Source organism: Gouania willdenowi, chromosome 14, assembly GCF_900634775.1.
Source record: "Gouania willdenowi chromosome 14, fGouWil2.1, whole genome shotgun sequence".
In the NCBI taxonomy this organism is placed as follows: domain Eukaryota; kingdom Metazoa; phylum Chordata; class Actinopteri; order Blenniiformes; family Gobiesocidae; genus Gouania; species Gouania willdenowi.
The window spans coordinates 9,353,449-9,379,390 of record NC_041057.1 but is presented as its reverse complement, the minus strand read 5'-3'; the positions used below and the strand labels follow the sequence as shown (position 1 = coordinate 9,379,390).

Below are 25,942 nucleotides of genomic sequence, written 5' to 3'. Positions count from 1 at the left end.
TTTTTTATTTTGTAAGTATAAGTTATTCATTAAAGACATATTTTTCCATTCAAACATAATGAATCATTGAACTTATTGCCCCCTGCTATTAGTCATTATTAAGACATTTTGTAGTGATAATAACACTGACTCTGATGGGTCATACTGACTCCTATAGGTTATACTGACTCCTAGGGGTAATTCACACTCTGATGGGTTATACTGACTCCGAGGGGTAATTCACAGTCTGATGGGTCATACTGACTCTGATAAGTTATACTGACTCTGAGGTGTAATTCTGACTTTGAGGGGTTCATCTTATGCATCCTCACTTGCATCTTCTTTGGGAAATGCAGTTTATTGAGTTTTTAATACTTTGGTATAGTATTGCAACAACAGATTACCAATAAAGATAATCCCACTTCACGTTACCTAAAAATAGTTATACAATCTAATGCTTGATGAAAAATGGAATGTTTTATATATTAGTACTCAATTAAGTCTAAGTGTTTTGTTTGTTAGAATGTAGTACATTAACTCAATCTTTTTTGTAAATGATATAGTTTAATGCTTATTTACAATGCCAAAGGCCAGAATAAATTATTTTGAGGGTATAGTCATACATAATTATCATGATTGTTGTTTGGAAATTATAGGCCAGTTAATATTTATCAGTTCATGAATGAAATTAGTTATACATGTGTGAAACTATGTAAGCAAATACTAATGTTTTCCTCTAGGTCAGCTGATGAATCGTCTATTTATAGTATGTGGCCTGGCTGTCTCCATATTTCTTTCACTCATACATATTTTGTATTCCATGCTCCCATTGGGGAGACTGAAGGACACACACCTCCCTCCTCCTCTTATAAAATTCAAAGCATTCGTCGTGAGAAAGGGGAGCATTTAGTGGGAGTGGATGAATATAAAGGAAGGACCTTGGTTTGTCTTTATTGAAATTGGATTAGTGCTTTCTGCGGTGTGCAGCAGAGCTCGTTGTTTGGCTGAGGCAGATTTATCATGGCCTATAAATTACTGCATCGAGGAGGACATGTTGGCTTTCTCTGTAAGAACAGCAGCAAGGGGAGGAGCAGGAAGACTTGATTGGAAAGAGGAAGTAAATATTCAGCAAGTCAGAAAGTGACGTTTGAGAAAGTAAGAAATCTATGGGGGAAAAAGGGGGAAGTATCATGAGGAAATGTCAGTGAGACGTAAAACAATTCACCCGGGATGAAAGGGCGACTCGGAGATGACTGAAGAATTAAAGTGACACATGAAATAGCCAATTGAATTGTTCATCCGGTATGATAAGCACACACTCATTCCAGCACTCTCCACAATAAGCAGGACGCCTGCTTGAGTGGATCCTTTTATAGTAAATTAATGGGCTCACTTATGGACAAAGATTTATGGAGACTCAGTTGTCTGCAGTTAACCGAGCTGCAGATTGAACTGAGCGTTCATATTAGACCAGGAGAATTAAACAGTTTTTGGTAGAGATGGAGTGTGTGTGTGAAAGGAGATGATGAGTTAAGGCTATGCAGTAAACAAACATTATTTAGATAAAATGAGAGAGAGTAAGTGTGTGAGAGAGAGATGCTATGGTTTGGTTTGGAGCTTTTTTTCATTTTTTTATTTTGGCATCTGGATGTTGAATCATCCAGACAGCCTTTAGTGGAGTGGAGTTTTTTTTTTTTTGTGTGTGTGTGTGTGTGTCTGGGTAATGTCTAAAACAGACACAGCCGATTCTCTAATGAATTGGACATCAAAATCGATTTCTCTCAGCATATTTCAAAATGTGGTTTTTAGTCTTGCTGGTCTTTGTTTTTAAAGTTTTTGAAAGATCATGAGTCATTTTTTGTCTTCATGAATCATGATTTGTTTGTGTAGTGATGACTGCCACAGACTTTATCTCTACTGGAAATTGATCACCTGTCTGTGCTTTGATCACACTTGTCAATGACAAATTACCCAAATGCATTTTTCTTAAAGGTTTAAATACCAAACATACATTTATATGCTGCGTGTAAGAGCAAAGAGAAAACCTATGCACAGTCAGGGGAAAGAAGCCTTGATGTTATGGCTGTGAGTACGGAAGCAGATTAGGGCCATCTTTGATGGAGCAAATAATTTGGGCCAAATCAAGAATAAAGTTGAAATGTCGAGAATAAAGTTGAAATTGAGAGGATAAAGTTGAAATATAATGTCGAGATTGAAAGAAATGAAAATGAACTCGACATAGGATATCGTCATAAAAGTTGAAGGTTTGTTAATAAAGTCAAATCTATGGAAGCTGATGAGGGCCAACTCACCATATGACAACAAACAGCAGATTGTGGCCATCTACAATATGTCGTGAATGCGTTAAACTATCCTTCAAAGTTGGGTTTAATAACAAAGAGATTCTTTCTCTCCTCATAAACACTATGTCTTAATCTCTTCAAGGACTTTGAAGAGATATTGCCAAAAACGTATTCTGCTATTAAGGAGCTACGGAAACAGATTAGGGCCAGTTTTAAAGGAGAATATTGTCGTATGTGGTGAATTGGTCCTAGACTGCTTACATACAGTAGGTTTGACCTTACTTGCAAACCTTCAACTTTATAACAATATTGTATTTTGCTTTAATTTTCAAACTTTGACTTGAATCTTGTTTTTTCCACTTTAATCTCGACATTTTGACTTTGTTCTTGATTTGCTCAAAATTATTTTCTCCATCAAAATTGGCCCTAATCAGCTTCCATATGTAAGAGAGCACATTGCTAACATCTGAGACTTTTTTTCTATTTAACCTTCATTATATGTTTTGATCTTCATTCATGTGTTCTACTGCTGTGTATTTATTGTAGGTGTGGCTGTGTCAAACAAAGGATTTCTGTCACTGCTTCAGCATAAACAATAAAGTTTATCTTAACTTATTTTAAGCACAAAAGAGTTGAAATATTGTGTAAAAACCAAAATGTCGAATACCTTACCCAATGAAATTTAATCGCTCTTTAAGTGCAAAGTTTATATTTAAAACAACATAACTTATTATCAGCACTAGAGTCAGACTCGTAGATGTCATTGGTTTGCACTTATTTACCAACTCCTCACACTAATCTGTTAATATTCTGACTTTTACAGGGAACCAATTGGAAAGAAGAAATCTGGTAAGAAGGAGTTACACATTTCCTTTTTTTTTCTTATTAGATCATATAACCAAAAAGTGAACCAAAAAACAAAGATAAGTGTTGGTTTTGATGCTTTTGACATTGTCTCCATCTGGTGGTCAAAGAGTTAGGAATATTCCTAAATATTTTTATCCCTGGAAGAAGAAGAACTAAGATAATCAAATCTCTGAGTATTCTTTGTAACCAGGTTTGGTAATTAAAATTAAAAAAAAAAAATCCTCATTTTCTCAGTGTCTTTTCAAAGTTCTGAAAATGGCACCAGTGTTATTTTTTCAGTTTCCTTCTCCATTTACTTTCCTTCCCATCAGGGTTTGCGGAGAGAGCGGCTACTTTCCTAAAGCGAGGTAGTAAACGCACTGTCATGCTTGTCGTGCTGTGTGTGTAACCCGGTGAATCTCGAGTGGCTTAATTCTCCCTCTCGTAGCGCTTTTCAAGGCTTGGAGGCTAATGTTGATTCTGTGATGGACTTTACACAAATCTGTCCTGCAATATGACAGAGGCTGGTGAAAAATAACTAGTGACCAAAAAGAACAGAGAAAAGCATGTCTCAGATTTCTATAAGAAAAAAAAGAAAATTCCATATAGTTTTTTGGTAAATTAGTCGAGCAAAGAGAACTTATGAAAACTATTTCTAAAGTGAGAAAATGTTCACTGAATCAATAAAGAAAGAATAATTTTAATAATAAAACGTCTATGCTACAATGTCTTAAAGGGTACCTGTAGTGAAAATCCAAAATGGCGGCTCTCCATAGTATATGCCAAAAGGTTTAAAATCATTCTAAAAAGTTGTTTTATTGTGTATGTTTTTGTAAAAAGGTGCACATATTTAGTTTATTGGTAACACAAATTTCTTCTTATATACATTTTCACTACAGGTTACCCTTTAATTTTATTTGCTCATTCACATGTAGCTTAGCTTCTAATGGAAAACACAAAGCTAACTCTTTTGTCAGTTTGTTAGCTCGGTCAAACCTTTAATAATTGTATCTTTATACCATTGTAGAAATGATCTTTTTCTGATCTCAGTATTGTTCTGATTAATAATTTGCTCCCACTTATTTCCTTTTTAAAAACTAGCTTTAGCTAATGTTAGCTTTAGCTTTTTAGCCAAATGGTGTTATATTTGCAGTTTGCCTCATATAAATTATAATTAACCATATCCATCCATTCAGGTTTAGTTTAATCTTTTTTCACAGTAAAAGAGAAAAGCCACAGCAGGTTTTTTCATGTATTATAAGCCTCTTTGTGTTTTAAACAGTTGTTTCTCACACTGATTTTGTGCTAACATCGGTGGCGGGTCTTGGTGATGTTGATTTAATTTCAATGTGCAGTCATATCCGTGTTGATCAATAAATTAACCTCTCTATACTTATACAATCATTACCTTTCTCTTTTAAAGTATTTTTTTCCAATTACCTCATCCTTTCCACATACCATCTTTCTAGTATTTCCTCTACCAGAATCCTGGGGAAATCTCGCGAATGTGAATAAGCCTCTTCTCATCTGTATTTCCAATGTGCATGTAAAGTTTTACAAATTATAAAATGTTACATTTAATCGCTTATATCATAGCCATAACAAATGTTTGGTTAATTTGAGTTAATTTTTGTAGATTTTTTGTGTCGTTAGTGAGCATAACCATGATTTTCTGTAACTTGCAGAAGCTGATGAGAGGAGGATGTTCCTACATTCTTGAGATTTCAGTCCGAGTTTGCTCAAGGATTTAGAACAAAGGTCATCTTTTGACATTTTTACTATCTTATGGTTAACAGGAGACTCCAACGTAGCAGACTCTCTTCTTCTCGACCAGTATGTGGCAGTGACGGACTACGAGAAGCAGGAGAGCTCTGAGGTCAGCTTGCACGTGGGCCAGGTGGTTGAAGTCATTGAGAAAAATGAATCTGGTAAGTATCAGTCACCATCAACTTAGTCCTTTAAAATGGTTCTTGTATTATACTTGCTGATGGGCATTTTTGGCTTTTTTTTTTTTAGGATGGTGGTTTGTGAGCTCTGAAGACGCGCAGGGCTGGGTACCTGCCACATGTCTAGAGGCACAAGACGACCCCGATGACTTCAGTCTGCCTGGAGAAGAAGGTAAATTAGGATTTTCAAGGATAATCAAAATGACATTTTGACTCATTTTACTGCACATGGTAGAAATCCCTTGAGCCTATGAGAATCTAATATCTAATTCAGTTTATTGAGTCTAAAGAGTCGATACGCATTCTGCAATGTCATTTTGTCCCTTTAAGTGTTTTCTCTAACATGTGAAAATATAAGTTAATAGGAGAAAAGATATACAGAGCCAAACTTTGCAACAAGATTATGGATTATGGTTAAATAGTTACGACTTTTCTTTTTTTTAATAAAAGCTTTATTTATGAATGGTTCAAGGGCATTTCACACATTAACAGTCAGGTTTACACACATTAGAGAAAAAAATAAATAAATAAAAGTAAAATAAGATGTCTCTGGCATGACTTACTAAAAACACTTTTCTTTCAATCTACCCCTTTCCCTTGTTTTTCCATTTTTGAGACTTTTACTTTAAGAACTATTTACATCCATAACCGAGGAGGGTGTACACATGTAATATAAAAACAGATACAGAGATAGGGCTGGGCGATATGGCCTTTTATAAATACCGCGATATTTTTAGGCCATGTCACGATACACGATATATATCTCGATATTTTGCATTACCCTTGAATTAACACTTTGATGCACAAAATCACACCAGTATGATGATTCTATATGTCTACATTAAAACATTCTTGATCATACTGCATTAATATATGCCAATTTTAAACTTTCATGCAAAAAAGGGGATATCACAACTAAGTCAAAGTTGACATAACTGTATTTATTAAACAGTGAGTGGCTCAAACATAAAATTGTCAACAGAAAGTGCACGTTCTGTGCAAAATTGTCACAGAGACATTTCAAAACAAGACATTAGTGCAGGATGCAACTCACATGGCATTTCAAAACACAAAATTAAAGTGCACTTTTTGTACATAATGCCACTACAATATTTTAAAACAAATAGTGCCCTTTTGTGCATGTTGTCATTAAGATGACATTTCAAAAAAAAAAAAAAAAAAAGTCCGCGAGTTTAACGGTATGGTCATTTTCAACACCGCACAGACTACAAGCTGCGATATATCGAGTATATTCGATATATCGCCCAGCCCTATACAGAGACAATTCACGAACAAATCATTTTCCAATTTATATCCAAAATATATTGTGTCCAATTTACATGAACTTTTTCCACAACTATTTTCGCCCACTGTTCAATTGTGGGGGAGTCAGGATGCAGCCATGTGTCTGGTTATGGTCTTTTTACCTGCTTATATCAAAATGTTAAATATTTGTTGAGGTGCCATGAGTAGAAGTCCTAATTTCAAAGAATGATGTTTGTGAAATATGCTTTCTATAAATAGTTATGACTTTAAATGTTTTTTAGGTGTGTAAATATTAAGATTAGATTCAAATTGGCATTTTGCCAAGTACATAACAATATCAAGGATCTCTACAGCAGCATCTTACTTCTACGTGGTTGAATAATTTGACACTAAAGAGACACTATGCAAACTTATAAGCTAGAAATTAATTCCTAAAGCAAAAATAAGGTCCAGGATGGCATATGTGATCTTGACTTCCTATTTTGCCTCAATTACTGTGCTGGGATGTCAGTGCCTCGGAGGTTCTGGTCACTGCCGAGGCACGTGGGTCGTCGCAGAACTTTAGGGGATCTTTTCAGCACAGGCTTTGGGCAAGGTGGAGAGCACGTCTTTCTGTTCCCCTTCTTTCCTGAATGTGTGTCTATGCACTTTGTATCAGCATCAGTTCTGTGCATGGACATTTGTAACCCAAGCATGTTTTTATGTCCCTGCATGCAAACTGTGCTTTTATGCATGCGATTAGAAAAGGGAAAACTGTTTGTTAAATGATGCATCATTTCAATTAACCAGCAATGATAAACACTTGATAAAGTTTAGTGTAACAAGCAATTTATGTTTAAAAAGAAGTGATGATTGCCTAATATTCTCAGGGTCTATGTTCCGAGTTTTTCCTGTTGATTGTTTACATGTGAGTGTTTTGTGTGTTTTCACTCCCCATCATGCTGCCTAAACATGAAATAATTTACCAAAAACTCATAATTTCAAGCAATGGGTGTTTGGATACACACATGCGTTCAATTAGCAAACAGTGAAATAAAACCCAACCGGCCTTTGTAACTCAGATGTGTCACTGTGTGTTTTACTTTCACAGCAAGTGTTTATCAGTGCAGTTGTAGCCATGCATTACTGACATTAGGTCTATCATAACATTATGTTCTTTTCTTTTTTTTAACTGCAGAAGAGAAGTATTCGGTAATTTACCCGTATGCGGCCAGAGACCAGGATGAGATTGACCTGGAGAGAGGAATGATTGTGGAGGTTATTCAGAGGAACTTGGAAGGCTGGTGGAAGATCAGGTAAAAATGATGCTACATCGTTCTAACAAGATTCATTTTGTCTTCTTTTTTAATTGTACGTTAAGCTGAGGTTTCTGTTAGTCAGACAAGGTTTTTCAGGGGAAAAAAAATTCTCCTGAAAAACCTATTCACCTCTTCTCTCATTACATGTAAGTCGAGTGAAACTTCAAAGGAACCATCAAAGGCAGTCAACAGAACTCCAATGACGAAGATTGGCAGTTGACAATCGAAATATGTCAGGAGATAAACCTGAAAAACCTTGTCTGAATAAAGAAAACCTGAACTTAACATAATGCTACATTCATTTAAAATTACTGCGATGTTTTGTTTAGTTTTTTTACCCCATTTTATATGGGACCTATAAAGATATTTAAACAGTAACTAAACCCCAAACCCTTTTTTCTGCTGAATACAAATGTATTTTGGTATTAGTAGTGCTGTTTATTAATCCTAGTCCAACTCTTCACATTTTAGTAAAAGTATTTTAATTTTGCGTGTTTAGTTGTAAAATGTCACATATATGCGTGCGTGCGTGCGTGTACACGTGTGTGCGTGCGTGTACAGACACATGTATTCTCCTGGTGTTAACATTCACCAGAATCCATCTTGTGCTGATCCTGCCTTTGCCTTTCGAAACCGAACCGATTAGAACCAATCATGATGCAGTGTTGTGGTTTAGGGCGGGATGTCCGTGTGAGACGAAGGCAGAAGCGCCGGAGCAAAACTGGGTCATGTGCAGTTTCGGGGAGAGGAACTAGCTGGGCTACCGCTATTAGCAAAGCTCCGAATCAAAATAGAAAGATGTTGACGCAGGAGGATGTTAACGTGCCCTTAACTCGCATACTCGTGTTGCAAAAACGGCAAAAGTCACTCAACAACATAATTAATGACCGCAGCATTATTATCTCAAAAAAGTTTTCACCAGCGGAGTCTTGTTGTTGTTGTAGCAGCATCTCTGCAGCGCATGCTGATGACGACGTCATTTGTTACCATGTGATTGGCTAAAAAAAAAATCATGGTGGACATGCGCTTTGCCCAATCAGCTTCAAGCATCTGTTCATATTCCTCCCTGGTTCTGAAAGGATTTGCCAGACACAGACCCAGATTGATGTGGAGAACTCAAGTTAGAGAGAGCGCTACACATCAATTTGGCTCTTACGAGGTTGCAGTAACGCCCATAATCAAGGCATTTTTTGAATTTCTCTCCTTGTGGCAGCTCAGCAGAAAGCAGGGGTTTAGTTACTCTTTAAGTTAAACTAAATGTTTGGGTTTGGAACACCTACCTTGTTGCACATAGTTTGAAGTTAAGACTTGACTCTGTCCATTTTTAGGTACCAGGGACGTGAGGGCTGGGCCCCAGCATCCTACTTAAAGAAGACCGACATCCAGAGCCAGAGGCAGTCAGCGGGGACTGCAGTTCACGCCAGTGCCAACGACTTGGACGGCTTTTCTAAACAAAACCAGAAAGAGAACAAAGACGGCAATCAGAAAGAAAACAGACTGTCATTTTTTTCTGAAAACAAGATTAGTAAGTAGATAAAACAATCTAACAAGGGAAAAGAAATATTTAACAAATCTAGAACTTTTGATAAATTATTATTATTGGCAAGTCAGTGTTTTGCTCGAGCTCAATTTCACTATGAAACCACAGTATAAAAAAACCAAATGTCATATGAAACAATTACAGTCAAAGAAAATATTTAAGTACAAAGTCTTTTGTACTGTTAAAACATTTCTACTTTTGAGATGTCTCTTCAAATGCAGATTGTAAAGAACACTAAAAAATAAAGTTTGTAATGTTTTGTTTTTTGAAAGTAAATATTTGATTTTCCTTTATCTTCACAGAAGTGGGACTACGGCACAGACCTCCTCCCCGCAGAGATCTTAGCATTGTATGATCTTCAAAAATTAGTTCTTTCTATATCACTAAACCTTTATTTTGTGTTTCTCTGTCCTCTAAATGTTAATGTTTTTTTTCAGCCTCGTGGTACGAACTTACCAAAGCCGCCCGTTCCTCCTCTGGTTGAGGAAGAGTTTTATACCATCGCCGACTTCCAAACCACCATTCCTGATGGTATTAGCTTTCAAGCTGGAGTCAAAGTCGAAGTGGGTCAAAATCTCGTATAAAATATTTCTTACAGATCAATCTTGCAGCAGTAATGTATCTGTCATGTACTTCCACAGGTGATTGAGAAGAATGCAAGTGGTTGGTGGTACATCCAGATAGATGACAAAGAGGGATGGGCTCCTGCCAACTTTATTGATAAATACAAGAAAACCAGCAATGCCCTGCGACCAAATTTCCTTGCCCCTCTGCCTAATGAGATGGAAAACTTAAGGTTGCAAGATGGGGGTGCTTCCAATGATTCAGCCACGGATGACAAATGGTCCAAACCTTTACCGGAAGAGCCAACTCCAGCTGTTGAGTCTTGTGCTCGGCCGAAACTCAGAGATTGGAAAACAAATGTTAGTAAGGCAGCCTCAGTCGTAACTGGGCCTTTACCTCCAGCGCCGGCTGCTCCACCAGCTGAAGAAAAACCAGCTCTTCCACCTCGACGGGAATCCATTAATAAGAGCTTTGAATTAGAGGGAACCGAGAGGCCGAGATCTGATAATCCCAAGCCTTTACCCCCTAAACCTCCAGCTCCAGGGGTCATCATGCCTCTGGTTGCACCCAAGGCACCCCCCTTTAAACCAGACAAACCAGCAGAAACCAAAAAAGAGGATAAAGCCAAAGCTCTGCACCTTCGGAATGAGATGGGTCTTGAATGTGGCCACAAAATCTCTGCCAAAGAGGTTAAGAAGTTCAACCTGAAGCCTGTCCCTAAACAGCCACCAAAACCCAAGCCCGAGGTACAAGAAGAGAAAGCAGAGGCCCCTGGTCCTGCTGTGCTCCTGAAACCTAAGCCGGTGATCAGACCCAAGCCTGCTCCAGCTGCCAAGCCCGATCTTACAGCAGAGAATAAACTAGACATTACGAACCTGAGAAGCAAGTTAAGGCCATCAAAACCGGCAGATCCTGGAACTGCATTAGTGGAGGGAAACAGTCACAGCGACACCACACCAGCAGTAAACAATGCCCGCCCGAGTTCTCCCCAAAGCTCATCTCCGACCCATATTCCAATCATCAGTAACGGTAGAAGCTCTGATGAGCCAAAACTCCCACCAAAACAGATTAACGGCCATAGCCAGGAACCATCTACAATGCCAGCAGTGCCTCCTCACAAGGAAGCTCCTCAAAGACCTCCAGCTTTGGCTCCAAGAAGACCTCCCCCTCCGAAAAAGACAGCCCCCTCAAGCCCAACTGAACTCAGACCTCCACCTTTCCAGAAGGAACCTCCGGAGCCTCCGAAGTTTGTAGCACCACAACTCAGTCGACCACCTCCTCCAAAACCAAAAGGGTTTGTTCCCCCTCCTCCAACTAAGGAGAAAGAAGAGCCCAAGGTGAACAAAGTCCCGATTCCTCCCAAACCGCAGCTGAAGATGGAGAAGCCAGGGCCACCCAGAGACAAGCTTCCACCGTTGCTGAAGGAGGCCAGTAAAGAGGAGCTGTATCTTGCTGTGGCAGACTTTGAAGGGGACGAACAAACCTCCAGCTTCAAGTTGGGCACAATCTTTGAGGTCCTGGAAAAAAACAGCAACGGCTGGTGGTTTTGCAAAAATATAGGAGAAGAAGTCGAGGGCTGGATCCCTTCGAATTACTTGAGCAAGAAACCTTAGATAGTAAATGTTCAGGAACATCACTTTAAGGTCATAGGGAATTAAGGATTTAAATAAACAGTTTATTTGCTTTAAAAAAAAAAAAAAAAAAAACCTATTTATCATTTTATGTCACTGTTTCATTTTGTTTTGTTTTGTTTTAAGTGAAACACATAACTGGTCAACTAAACCAGCAATAATCCATAACTTTTCTCAATATACAGTAATTTGTTTCTTGTGATGCATTTGTGTTGCGTACTTTAGAGTAAACTAGAGCAGCAACGGTGTGTGTACACCCTTGCCTTTTTATACGATGGTGCTTCTTTGTTATATGCAAACAAATTAAACAGTGTGCACTGTGCATTTTATTTAGAGTTAGTCTTTGGTGAAAAAAAGGGAAATATTTTGTAGCATTATTAGTCAAATGTTGTTAGTTTTCCCCCACAGTTTAGCCAAAAATCAAGACATTATAAGGAAAAGTAACAAGTCATTGATTGCATTTAGTCTTTCAAACGCCAATGGCAAAAATACAAAATATTTTTTACTAAGTAGAAGCCCTGGTTGTGCCAGAAGTATCAATAACAGTATTTTTAAAAGTGTTTTTGTCATTTTTTTTCATTGCAAATATATTGCAATTACTTGTAACAGATGTGCACTTTGAATTAATGTTGTGTATTGAAAACATACTGAAATGGAAAATTTTAGTATTTTACATGTCTTTTTTGTACAACCCACCTACCTTTTCTTATTACTATTATTATTATTCTTAGTTGACATAGATACACGTTATGCCCAATAATGGTAAATATTTATCTCCTGTTAAAGGTAACTACTTTAACGATTAGGAATTTCCCAAGCATAGATTGATAGAATTCCTCACAAAGTCAGACAGTCTGTCCTCACAAAGTGACGCTATATTATAATAAGAGCCAAACTGCACCTAGTGGTTACCATTGGTACTGCTCTGTTTAGTCGTATCTGTTATATACCAGGGGCCAAATACAGAGCAGTTTTATCTCCAGTGGGACAAAGATTTCAAATAATGAAATACATAGATATCAGTGCTGGATCTTTGCTTCAAAAATTGGTCAAATTTGTATAATTTAGGCCAATTTTGAGGGATTGTTTGTAAGAAATTCCAGGATTTCAGAAGACTGGAACATTCTTTAGTCAACTGCAATTATATCGCGATTAAAATCCACTGCAGTTGTATGATGAAGGCCTGGGAAAAAATGTGTAGTTGAATTGAATTTGTGAGTTTGAAAGGAGTGAGATATCTACATTAGAAATAGTTGGTAATTTAAACATTGATGAACATTTTCTATGTCATTTTCACTTTCTCCTACTGGCTGATTTACATGCGCCAAAGGGCTCAGATTTTGCCTGCGGGCCTTGATTTTGATTTGTGCGGTAATTTTTCTGAATATGTGCAAAATTATGTAGTATTTGAAATCTCCCCAGCACTACTGTATATTCATCTGTGTTTGCCATAAATAAGCATCACAATATAAGGAAATGTAATGTGGGTTCATGATGATCAAATACTTACTGATTTTTTTTTTTTTTTTTTTTTTTTTTAATGGTTTACACAGTGTTGAAAGTACACAGGCTGTTCTTAACCAAAATATGTTTCAAAACAGTGTAGAATGATGATTGTCTGACCGTGCCTGACTGGTCTCAGGTGTGGCCAGTATAGCAAATTATTTTATATTGTACAGTTTTGAGAGTTTTATCTTAACTGTTGACATACCATCTATTTGTGTCTTTCTCCTTTAGTGTTCCATGATCAAAAATATTGATTTTTTTTTTTTTTTTTTTTTGAGGACAAAGTTTGCCAATGATTTGACAGTGAATGGTCTAATACACCTTGTGGGTCACTGACCAGTTTTCAGTGGCGCCGTTGGTGGAAAAAATGAGAAAAGTTCTTTGGATGTAGTTTTTAAGGGTTTTATTTTTGTACCAGACTAGCTTTGTTCACACTTCCAACTGTAGGTTGTTGCAATCTTATTTCGTCTTGATATTTCAGATTGTCATTTCAATAAGTTGAGGTTGAGAACTACTAGTCAAAAATGCATCAGGTTTACACAAATGCAAGGTTTTTTTCTTTTTTTTTTTTTTTTTTTTAATACTCGAACCAAAGGGTCTGATTCGGGACACGGTTGGACAAGGCTATGGGCTTCTAGCCGCTATAATGTTCTAGTCTTATTTTTTGTAAACATGATTTTGTAACAAAAAGATAGAGGAAGAGTAACATGAGAAGGTTGCTGCTCAGTTTTACTTAATTTGGACCAATAAGGCAGAAGGGATGGGTTACAAAGCCAAGCAGATATTATGCGTTGATGTCATTGTGTCACTATTGTAAACATTAACTTTTGTTTGTTTTTCATCCTTGTTTATTCCATGCCTCTTACTTTACATAAATAAAATTCAGCTTTTTTCGCTCCCAGTGGCATACTGTGTTTTTGTCGCTTTGCACTTTCCGTCTACAATCAAAAATCACATCAAAAATATGAAAATATTATCACATTTGTCAATGTATTATTATTCAAACTGCTCAGGTATGATAAAAGATGAGGGTGGAATAGAAAAGTTTACATAATTTGAAGAAAGAAAAATGCAGGTCAAGGGTTGACTTTGGCATTTCTATGCAAGCGTTAACATTGTGTAGATACCTAAAAGTTGCAAATATTGTTTTATTATGATAGATGCAATAAAGCCATTTTTTTTTTTTTTTCTTGCAATAAAATACATTGATTTATTTTATTGCTTAATTGTGACCATCACCAGCCTATGTGTATATATGTGTATGTGGTGCAATAGCTCTGGAGGGTGGAAGTGGTGGTCCCACCCTCCGGGGGGTGGTGTGTTGAGGTGCAATAAAGCCATTTTAAACAGTGTGGACAACATTGCTGACTCAGCTGTAGCAGAGCATGTTTTGCCATAATTACCAAACATTTATGTTTATGCAAAAAGACATTTTAATGACAAAAAGACATTGTCAATGACTGAGACGTTCACTTTTGTTCTTAACCAATTTCGTCGAGAATTAAAGGGTGTCCCCTCGTGGTGAAAGAGGGTACAGCAGATTTTGCACCCAAAATCAGAGGTAAGGTATGAAACAATAATGGTAAGGCATAAAAATGTCAAAAAGTTAAAACTTTTTTTTTTTTTTTTTAGATAAGTCTGTAGTGGAAATAGGGCATAAACGATTAATCAAATAAGGCATAAAATGGCAAAATGTGTTGAGGAAAAAAACGTGAGGTAAGGCTATTAACTAGTTTTTAGGGATTTATCCCTAAAAACTAGTTAATTTGTGGTAAATACAATAAATTGGAAGTAAATTTGCAGTAATGCAGAAAAATATTTTAAAAAAAACCCAAATTGTATGGTAGTAATGCATTAAAATGTCTTCAATATATATGTATTTCATTGTATTCATTTATTTTTGGATAGTGTTTTGTAGGTCCCTAAAAATAGTGCAATCATGACAAACACATTCAATTGGAGGTACATTTGCAATAAGGCAAAAAAGGAAGAAAATATATAGAACAACTAAAATCTTAGAAGGCAATAGTAAGTCATAAAAATGACAAAATGTAAGGACTTTTTTTTTTTTTCGTAAAAAGCTTTAGTAAGTCCCTAAAGGCTAGCTGCAATAATGACAAACACACTAAATTGGAGATAAGTTTGCAGTAAGGAATAAAACATTTAAAAAATACACGATAAACAACCAAAATAAGCAGTAAGGCTAAAACAGTCAAAAGGTTAAAACAATTTTATTTTTTTATTTATTTTTAATTTCAAATGCCAAAAAACGGAAGTAAGGCTATAGTTCAATTCAATTCAATTCAACGTTATTTCTGTAGCGCTAATTACAACAAAAGTTATCTCAAATTGCTATCAACATATAAAATTTGTAATAAAAAGGAAAAAACCCAATAAAATCCACATGAACAAGCATCAGCGACAGTGGGAAGAACAAGTAGAAATCTCCAGCAGAACCAGGTTCAGAGGTGGCATGTGACATAAACAGGAGAACAGAACAGGATAGAGAAATAGAACATCAGTGTCCCAGACTAGTTGAGCTATGAACCACAGATATGAACTGCCAGCTCCAGCTTCAAGACACCTGAAACAGAGAAAAAGAGAGAAGGGAGAGGAGAAGTCACAGACTGCAAAAAAACATGATTCACTATTAGCAGGTCTGCATGCAAGGTTTTTGGGCTTTATTTCTAGTGGTTAGGTTAACGTTTAGGGGAGTCTCCATGGTAAGGCATGAAAAAAATTCTGCCCGTTTTTATGCCTTACTATAGCCTGACCACCGTTTTGAGGCGTTTGAAATTGTTAATCGCTCGATTTTATGCCTTACTATAACCTTACCACCGTTTTAAGGAATTTTTTCACCTGTTTTGAGGTCTTACTATAGCCTTACCCCCGTTTCGAGGCGTTTGACATTTTTTTACCCGATTTTGTGCCTTACTATAGCCTTAATTCCATTGAGAGGCGTTTGAATTTTTTTGGCTCATTTTTATGCCTTACGCTAGCCTTACCTCCGTTTCGAGGCGTTTGAAATTTTTTGGCCGGTTTTTATGCCATACTATAAGCCTTACCTCCGTGTCGAAGTGTGTAAAATGTTTTGGCCCATTTTTATGCCTTACGTCCGTTTCAAAGCGTTTTAAATATTTTGGGCCGGTTTTCTTACTATAGCCTGACCTCTGTTTCGAAGCGTTTTAAATTGTTAATCACTCGATTTTATGCCTTATGATAACCCTATCACCGTTGTAAGGCGTTTTAATATTTTTCGCCCGTTTTTATGCCTTACAGCCTTACCTTTATTTCAAGGCATTTGAATTTTTTTCGCCCAGTTTTATGCCTTACCTCCGTTTCGAGGCATTTGAAATTTTGCAGTAGTTTTTACGGTATAATGATGGCCTTAACTCAATTTTTTTGAATTTTTTTGTTATTTTTCATTTTTTGTCATGTTTTGTGCCTTCCTGCTTTCTGAGCCCATTTTAAGAATGTGCATTATATTTACAGTAGTTTTTAGTGTCTAATGATGGTCTTTACTCAGTTTTTTTTTTTTTTAATTTCTGAAAAAATATGCCTTGCTATAGCCTTACTTTTTATTTTGGGTGATTTTAATTTTTTGTCATTTTTTGTGCCTTATTGCTTTCTTAGCCCCATTTAGGTATGTGCATTATATTTGCATTAGTTTTTAGGGTCTATTGATGGTCCTAACTCAATTTTTTTTTTTTTTTTTTTTTAAATTTTCAAAAAAAATGCCTTGTTATAGCCTTACTTTTTTTTTGGGGTGATTTTAATTTTTTGTGCCTTACTGCTTTCTTAGCCCCATTTAAGTATGTGCATTATATTTGCAGTAGTTTTTGGGGTCTAATGATGGTCCTAACTCAATTTTTTTTTTTTGAAATTTTCAAAAAAAATACCTTGTTATAGCCTTACTTTTTATTTTGGGTGATTTTAGTTTTTTGTCATTTTTTGTGCCTTATTGCTTTCTTAGCCCCATTTAGGTATGTGCATTATATTTGCAGTAGTTTTTGGGGTCTAATGATGGTCCTAACTCAATTTTTTTTTTTTTGAAATTTTCAAAAAAATGCCTTGTTATAGCCTTACTTTTTATTTTGGGTGATTTTAGTTTTTTGTGCCTTACTGCTTTCTTAGCCCCATTTAGGTATGTGCATTATATTTGCAGTAGTTTTTGGGGTCTAATGATGGTCCTAACTCAATTTTTTTTTTTTTGAAATTTTCAAAAAAAATGCCTTGTTATAGCCTTACTTTTTATTTTGGGTGATTTAGTTTTTTGTGCCTTACTGCTTTCTTAGCCCCATTTAAGTATGTGCATTATATTTGCAGTAGTTTTTAGGGTCTATTGATGGTCCTAACTCAATTTTTTTTTTTTTTTTTTTTTGAAATTTTCAAAAAAAATGCCTTGTTATAGCCTTACTTTTTATTTTGGGTGATTTTAGTTTTTTGTCATTTTTTGTGCCTTACTGCTTTCTTAGCCCCATTTAAGTATGTGCATTATATTTGCAGTAGTTTTTAGGGTCTATTGATGGTCCTAACTCAATTTTTTTTTTTTTTTGAAATTTTCAAAAAAAATGCCTTACTTTTTATTTTGGGTGATTTTAGTTTTTTGTCATTTTTTGTGCCTTACTGCTTTCTTAGCCCTATTTAGGTATGTGCATTATATTTGCAGTAGTTTTTAGGGTCTATTGATGGTCCTAACTCAATTTTTTTTTTTTTTGAAATTTTCAAAAAAAATGCCTTGTTATAGCCTTACTTTTTATTTTGGGTGATTTTAGTTTTTTGTCATTTTTTGTGCCTTACTGCTTTCTTAGCCCTATTTAGGTATGTGCATTATATTTGCAGTAGTTTTTAGATTCTATTGATGGTCCTAACTCAATTTTTTTTTTTTTGAAATTTTCAAAAAAAATGCCTTGTTATAGCCTTACTTTTTATTTTGGGTGATTTTAGTTTTTTGTCATTTTTTGTGCCTTATTGCTTTCTTAGCCCCATTTAGGTATGTGCATTATATTTGCAGTAGTTTTTGGGGTCTAATGATGGTCCTAACTCAATTTTTTTTTTTTTTGAAATTTTCAAAAAAAATGCCTTGTTATAGCCTTACTTTTTATTTTGGGTGATTTTAATTTTTTGTGCCTTACTGCTTTCTTTGCCCCATTTAGGTATGTGCATTTTATTTGCAGTAGTTTTTGGGGTCTAATGATGGTCCTAACTCAATTTTTTTTTTTTTTGAAATTTTCAAAAAAAATGCCTTGTTATAGCCTTACTTTTTATTTTGGGTGATTTTAGTTTTTTGTCATTTTTTGTGCCTTACTGCTTTCTTAGCCCCATTTAGGTATGTGCATTATATTTGCAGTAGTTTTTGGGGTCTAATGATGGTCCTAACTCAATTTTTTTTTTTTTGAAATTTTCAAAAAAAATGCCTTGTTATAGCCTTACTTTTTATTTTGGGTGATTTTAGTTTTTTGTGCCTTACTGCTTTCTTAGCCCCATTTAGGTATGTGCATTATATTTGCAGTAGTTTTTGGGGTCTAATGATGGTCCTAACTCAATTTTTTTTTTTTGAAATTTTCAAAAAAAATGCCTTGTTATAGCCTTACTTTTTATTTTGGGTGATTTTAGTTTTTTGTGCCTTACTGCTTTCTTAGCCCCATTTAAGTATGTGCATTATATTTGCAGTAGTTTTTAGGGTCTATTTATGGTCCTAACTCAATTTTTTTTTTTTTTTTTTTTAAATTTTCAAAAAAATGCCTTGTTATAGCCTTACTTTTTATTTTGGGTGATTTTAGTTTTTTGTCATTTTTTGTGCCTTATTGCTTTCTTAGCCCCATTTAGGTATGTGCATTATATTTGCAGTAGTTTTTGGGGTCTAATGATGGTCCTAACTCAATTTTTTTTTTTTTTGAAATTTTCAAAAAAAATGCCTTGTTATAGCCTTACTTTTTATTTTGGGTGATTTTAGTTTTTTGTCATTTTTTGTGCCTTACTGCTTTCTTAGCCCCATTTAAGTATGTGCATTATATTTGCAGTAGTTTTGGGGGTCTATTGATGGTCCTAACTCAATTTTTTTTTTTTTTGAAATTTTCAAAAAAAATGCCTTGTTATAGCCTTACTTTTTTTTTTGGGTGATTTTAGTTTTTCTGTCATTTTTTGTGCCTTACTGCTTCCTTAGCCCCATTTAAGTATGTGCATTATATTTGCAGTAGTTTTTAGGGTCTATTGATGGTCCTAACTCAATTTTTTTTTTTTTTGAAATTTTCAAAAAAAATGCCTTGTTATAGCCTTACTTTTTATTTTGGGTGATTTTAGTTTTTTGTCATTTTTTGTGCCTTACTGCTTTCTTAGCCCTATTTAGGTATGTGCATTATATTTGCAGTAGTTTTTAGGGTCTATTGATGGTCCTAACTCAATTTTTTTTTTTTTTTGAAATTTTCAAAAAAAATGCCTTGTTATAGCCTTACTTTTTATTTTGGGTGATTTTAGTTTTTTGTCATTTTTTGTGCCTTACTGCTTTCTTAGCCCTATTTAGGTATGTGCATTATATTTGCAGTAGTTTTTAGGTTCTATTGATGGTCCTAACTCAATTTTTTTTTTTTTGAAATTTTCAAAAAAAATGCCTTGTTATAGCCTTACTTTTTATTTTGGGTGACTTTAGTTTTTTGTCATTTTTTGTGCCTTACTGCTTTCTTAGCCCCATTTAGGTATGTGCATTATATTTGCAGTAGTTTTTAGGGTCTATTGATGGTCCTAACTCAATTTTTTTTTTTTTAAATTTTCAAAAAAAATGCCTTGTTATAGCCTTACTTTTTATTTTGGGTGATTTTAGTTTTTTGTCATTTTTTGTGCCTTACTGCTTTCTTAGCCCCATTTAGGTATGTGCATTATATTTGCAGTAGTTTTTGGGGTCTAATGATGGTCCTAACTCAATTTTTTTTTTTTTGAAATTTTCAAAAAAAATGCCTTGTTATAGCCTTACTTTTTATTTTGGGTGACTTTAGTTTTTTGTCATTTTTTGTGCCTTACTGCTTTCTTAGCCCCATTTAGGTATGTGCATTATATTTGCAGTAGTTTTTAGGGTCTATTGATGGTCCTAACTCAATTTTTTTTTTTTTTTTTTTTTTAAATTTTCAAAAAAAATGCCTTGTTATAGCCTTACTTTTTATTTTGGGTGATTTTAGTTTTTTGTCATTTTTTGTGCCTTACTGCTTTCTTAGCCCCATTTAGGTATGTGCATTATATTTGCAGTAGTTTTTGGGGTCTAATGATGGTCCTAACTCAATTTTTTTTTTTTTGAAATTTTCAAAAAAAATGCCTTGTTATAGCCTTACTTTTTATTTTGGGTGATTTTAGTTTTTTGTCATTTTTTGTGCCTTACTGCTTTCTTAGCCCCATTTAGGTATGTGCATTATATTTGCAGTAGTTTTTGGGGTCTATTGATGGTCCTAACTCAATTTTTTTTTTTTTGAAATTTTCAAAAAAAATGCCTTGTTATAGCCTTACTTTTTATTTTGGGTGATTTTAGTTTTTTGTCATTTTTTGTGCCTTACTGCTTTCTTAGCCCCATTTAAGTATGTGCATTATATTTGCAGTAGTTTTTGGGGTCTAATGATGGTCCTAACTCAATTTTTTTTTTTTTTGAAATTTTCAAAAAAAATGCCTTGTTATAGCCTTACTTTTTTTTTTGGGTGATTTTAGTTTTTTGTCATTTTTTGTGCCTTACTGCTTTCTTAGCCCCATTTAAGTATGTGCATTATATTTGCAGTAGTTTTTAGGGTCTATTGATGGTCCTAACTCAATTTTTTTTTTTTTTGAAATTTTCAAAAAAAATGCCTTGTTATAGCCTTACTTTTTATTTTGGGTGATTTTAGTTTTTTGTCATTTTTTGTGCCTTACTGCTTTCTTAGCCCTATTTAGGTATGTGCATTATATTTGCAGTAGTTTTTAGGGTCTAATGATGGTCCTAACTCAATTATTTTTTTTTTTTGAAATTTTCAAAAAAAATGCCTTGTTATAGCCTTACTTTTTATTTTGGGTGATTTTAGTTTTTTGTCATTTTTTGTGCCTTACTGCTTTCTTAGCCCTATTTAGGTATGTGCATTATATTTGCAGTAGTTTTTAGGGTCTATTGATGGTCCTAACTCAATTTTTTTTTTTTTGAAATTTTCAAAAAAAATGCCTTGTTATAGCCTTACTTTTTATTTTGGGTGATTTAGTTTTTTGTCATTTTTTGTGCCTTACTGCTTTCTTAGCCCCATTTAGGTATGTGCATTATATTTGCAGTAGTTTTTAGGGTCTATTGATGGTCCTAACTCAATTTTTTTTTTTTTTAAATTTTCAAAAAAAATGCCTTGTTATAGCCTTACTTTTTATTTTGGGTGATTTTAGTTTTTTGTCATTTTTTGTGCCTTACTGCTTTCTTAGCCCCATTTAGGTATGTGCATTATATTTGCAGTAGTTTTTGGGGTCTAATGATGGTCCTAACTCAATTTTTTTTTTTTTTTTGAAATTTTCAAAAAAAATGCCTTGTTATAGCCTTACTTTTTATTTTGGGTGATTTTAGTTTTTTGTCATTTTTTGTGCCTTACTGCTTCTTAGCCCCATTTAGTATGTGCATTATATTTGCAGTAGTTTTTAGGGTCTATTGATGGTCCTAACTCAATTTTTTTTTTTTTTGAAATTTTCAAAAAAAATGCCTTGTTATAGCCTTACTTTTTATTTTGGGTGATTTTAGTTTTTTGTCATTTTTTGTGCCTTACTGCTTTCTTAGCCCCATTTAGGTATGTGCATTATATTTGCAGTAGTTTTTAGGGTCTAATTGATGGTCCTAACTCAATTTTTTTTTTTTTTTGAAATTTTCAAAAAAAATGCCTTGTTATAGCCTTACTTTTTATTTTGGGTGATTTTAGTTTTTTGTCATTTTTTGTGCCTTACTGCTTTCTTAGCCCTATTTAGGTATGTGCATTATATTTGCAGTAGTTTTTAGGGTCTAATGATGGTCCTAACTCAATTTTTTTTTTTTTAAATTTTCAAAAAAAATGCCTTGTTATAGCCTTACTTTTTATTTTGGGTGATTTTAGTTTTTTGTCATTTTTTGTGCCTTATTGCTTTCTTAGCCCATTTAGGTATGTGCATTATATTTGCAGTAGTTTTTAGGGTCTATTGATGGTCCTAACTCAATTTTTTTTTTTTTTTGAAATTTTCAAAAAAATGCCTTGTTATAGCCTTACTTTTTATTTTGGGTGATTTTAGTTTTTTGTGCCTTACTGCTTTCTTAGCCCTATTTAGGTATGTGCATTATATTTGCAGTAGTTTTTAGGGTCTATTGATGGTCCTAACTCAATTTTTTTTTTTTAAAATTTTCAAAAAAAATGCCTTGTTATAGCCTTACTTTTTTTTTTGGTGATTTTAGTTTTTTGTCATTTTTTGTGCCTTATTGCTTTCTTAGCCCCATTTAGGTATGTGCATTATATTTGCAGTAGTTTTTGTGGTCTAATGATGGTCCTAACTCAATTTTTTTTTTTTTGAAATTTTCAAAAAAAATGCCTTGTTATAGCCTTACTTTTTATTTTGGGTGACTTTAGTTTTTTGTCATTTTTTGTGCCTTACTGCTTTCTTAGCCCCATTTAGGTATGTGCATTATATTTGCAGTAGTTTTTAGGGTCTATTGATGGTCCTAACTCAATTTTTTTTTTTTTTTTTTAAATTTTCAAAAAAAATGCCTTGTTATAGCCTTACTTTTTATTTTGGGTGATTTTAGTTTTTTGTCATTTTTTGTGCCTTATTGCTTTCTTAGCCCCATTTAGGTATGTGCATTATATTTGCAGTAGTTTTTGGGGTCTAATGATGGTCCTAACTCAATTTTTTTTTTTTTGAAATTTTCAAAAAAAATGCCTTGTTATAGCCTTACTTTTTATTTTGGGTGATTTTAGTTTTTTGTCATTTTTTGTGCCTTACTGCTTTCTTAGCCCCATTTAAGTATGTGCATTATATTTGCAGTAGTTTTGGGGGTCTATTGATGGTCCTAACTCAATTTTTTTTTTTTTTTGAAATTTTCAAAAAAAATGCCTTGTTATAGCCTTACTTTTTATTTTGGGTGATTTTAGTTTTTTGTCATTTTTTGTGCCTTACTGCTTTCTTAGCCCCATTTAGGTATGTGCATTATATTTGCAGTAGTTTTTAGGGTCTATTGATGGTCCTAACTCAATTTTTTTTTTTTTTGAAATTTTCAAAAAAAATGCCTTGTTATAGCCTTACTTTTTATTTTGGGTGACTTTAGTTTTTTGTCATTTTTTGTGCCTTACTGCTTTCTTAGCCCCATTTAGGTATGTGCATTATATTTGCAGTAGTTTTTTGGGGTCTAATGATGGTCCTAACTCAATTTTTTTTTTTTTTGAAATTTTCAAAAAAAATGCCTTGTTATAGCCTTACTTTTTATTTTGGGTGATTTTAGTTTTTTGTCATTTTTTGTGCCTTACTGCTTTCTTAGCCCCATTTAGGTATGTGCATTATATTTGCAGTAGTTTTTAGGGTCTAATGATGGTCCTAACTCAATTTTTTTTTTTTTTGAAATTTTCAAAAAAAATGCCTTGTTATAGCCTTACTTTTTATTTTGGGTGATTTTAGTTTTTGTCATTTTTTGTGCCTTACTGCTTTCTTAGCCCCATTTAGGTATGTGCATTATATTTGCAGTAGTTTTTGGGGTCTAATGATGGTCCTAACTCAATTTTTTTTTTTTTGAAATTTTCAAAAAAAATGCCTTGTTATAGCCTTACTTTTTATTTTGGGTGATTTTAGTTTTTTGTCATTTTTGTGCCTTACTGCTTTCTTAGCCCTATTTAGGTATGTGCATTATATTTGCAGTAGTTTTTAGGGTCTATTGATGGTCCTAACTCAATTTTTTTTTTTTTTGAAATTTTCAAAAAAATGCCTTGTTATAGCCTTACTTTTTATTTTGGGTGATTTTAGTTTTTTGTCATTTTTTGTGCCTTACTGCTTTCTTAGCCCCATTTAGGTATGTGCATTATATTTGCAGTAGTTTTTAGGGTCTATTGATGGTCCTAACTCAATTTTTTTTTTTTTTTTTTAAATTTTCAAAAAAAATGCCTTGTTATAGCCTTACTTTTTATTTTGGGTGATTTTAGTTTTTTGTCATTTTTTGTGCCTTACTGCTTTCTTAGCCCCATTTAGGTATGTGCATTATATTTGCAGTAGTTTTTGGGGTCTAATGATGGTCCTAACTCAATTTTTTTTTTTTTTGAAATTTTCAAAAAAAATGCCTTGTTATAGCCTTACTTTTTATTTTGGGTGATTTTAGTTTTTTGTCATTTTTTGTGCCTTACTGCTTTCTTAGCCCCATTTAGGTATGTGCATTATATTTGCAGTAGTTTTTAGGGTCTATTGATGGTCCTAACTCAATTTTTTTTTTTTTTTGAAATTTTCAAAAAAAATGCCTTGTTATAGCCTTACTTTTTATTTTGGGTGATTTTAGTTTTTTGTCATTTTTTGTGCCTTACTGCTTTCTTAGCCCCATTTAGGTATGTGCATTATATTTGCAGTAGTTTTTAGGGTCTATTGATGGTCCTAACTCAATTTTTTTTTTTTTGAAATTTTCAAAAAAAATGCCTTGTTATAGCCTTACTTTTTATTTTGGGTGATTTTAGTTTTTTGTCATTTTTTGTGCCTTACTGCTTTCTTAGCCCCATTTAGGTATGTGCATTATATTTGCAGTAGTTTTTAGGGTCTAATGATGGTCCTAACTCAATTTTTTTTTTTTTGAAATTTTCAAAAAAAATGCCTTGTTATAGCCTTACTTTTTATTTTGGGTGATTTTAGTTTTTTGTCATTTTTTGTGCCTTACTGCTTTCTTAGCCCCATTTAGGTATGTGCATTATATTTGCAGTAGTTTTTGGGGTCTATGATGGTCCTAACTCAATTTTTTTTTTTTTTGAAATTTTCAAAAAAAATGCCTTGTTATAGCCTTACTTTTTATTTTGGTGATTTTAGTTTTTTGTGCCTTACTGCTTTCTTAGCCCCATTTAGGTATGTGCATTATATTTGCAGTAGTTTTTAGGGTCTAATGATGGTCCTAACTCAATTTTTTTTTTTTTGAAATTTTCAAAAAAAATGCCTTGTTATAGCCTTACTTTTTATTTTGGGTGATTTTAGTTTTTTGTCATTTTTTGTGCCTTACTGCTTTCTTAGCCCCATTTAGGTATGTGCATTATATTTGCAGTAGTTTTTAGGGGTCTATGATGGTCCTAACTCAATTTTTTTTTTTTTGAAATTTTCAAAAAAAATGCCTTGTTATAGCCTTACTTTTTATTTTGGGTGATTTTAGTTTTTTGTCATTTTTTGTGCCTTACTGCTTTCTTAGCCCCATTTAGGTATGTGCATTATATTTGCAGTAGTTTTTGGGGTCTAATGATGGTCCTAACTCAATTTTTTTTTTTTTGAAATTTTCAAAAAAAATGCCTTGTTATAGCCTTACTTTTTATTTTGGGTGATTTTAGTTTTTGTCATTTTTTGTGCCTTACTGCTTTCTTAGCCCCATTTAGGTATGTGCATTATATTTGCAGTAGTTTTTAGGGTCTAATGATGGTCCTAACTCAATTTTTTTTTTTTTTTTAAATTTTCAAAAAAAATGCCTTGTTATAGCCTTACTTTTTATTTTGGGTGATTTTAGTTTTTTGTCATTTTTTGTGCCTTACTGCTTCTTAGCCCCATTTAAGTATGTGCATTATATTTGCAGTAGTTTTGGGGTCTATTGATGGTCCTAACTCAATTTTTTTTTTTTTGAAATTTTCAAAAAAAATGCCTTGTTATAGCCTTACTTTTTATTTTGGGTGACTTTTAGTTTTTGTCATTTTTTGTGCCTTACTGCTTTCTTAGCCCCATTTAGGTATGTGCATTATATTTGCAGTAGTTTTTAGGGTCTATTGATGGTCCTAACTCAATTTTTTTTTTTTTTTTTAAATTTTCAAAAAAATGCCTTGTTATAGCCTTACTTTTTATTTTGGGTGATTTTAGTTTTTTGTCATTTTTTGTGCCTTACTGCTTTCTTAGCCCCATT

At 33.8% G+C, this 25,942-nt stretch overlaps 1 protein-coding gene across 4 annotated transcripts in view; it reads left to right on the top strand.

The window, feature by feature from the left end:
- sh3pxd2b (SH3 and PX domains 2B) overlaps window positions 1-11,448 on the top strand; it is a 36,475-nt gene extending 25,027 nt beyond the window's left edge. The window contains exons 6-15 of one of the 4 annotated variants that reach the window (XM_028467041.1): window positions 3,106-3,131; window positions 3,461-3,496; window positions 4,925-5,056; window positions 5,145-5,246; window positions 6,852-6,935; window positions 7,518-7,635; window positions 8,967-9,163; window positions 9,481-9,527; window positions 9,616-9,741; window positions 9,820-11,448. In XM_028467041.1, the coding sequence (XP_028322842.1) occupies window positions 3,106-3,131; window positions 3,461-3,496; window positions 4,925-5,056; window positions 5,145-5,246; window positions 6,852-6,935; window positions 7,518-7,635; window positions 8,967-9,163; window positions 9,481-9,527; window positions 9,616-9,741; window positions 9,820-11,355 (2,404 nt within the window). In that variant the 3' untranslated portion in view covers window positions 11,356-11,448. The remainder of the gene's footprint in view (window positions 1-3,105; window positions 3,132-3,460; window positions 3,497-4,924; window positions 5,057-5,144; window positions 5,247-6,851; window positions 6,936-7,517; window positions 7,636-8,966; window positions 9,164-9,480; window positions 9,528-9,615; window positions 9,742-9,819) is intronic. The other 3 variants (XM_028467042.1, XM_028467043.1, XM_028467044.1) reach the window with 3 other exon arrangements.
- Window positions 11,449-25,942: the final 14,494 nt, after the last annotated feature.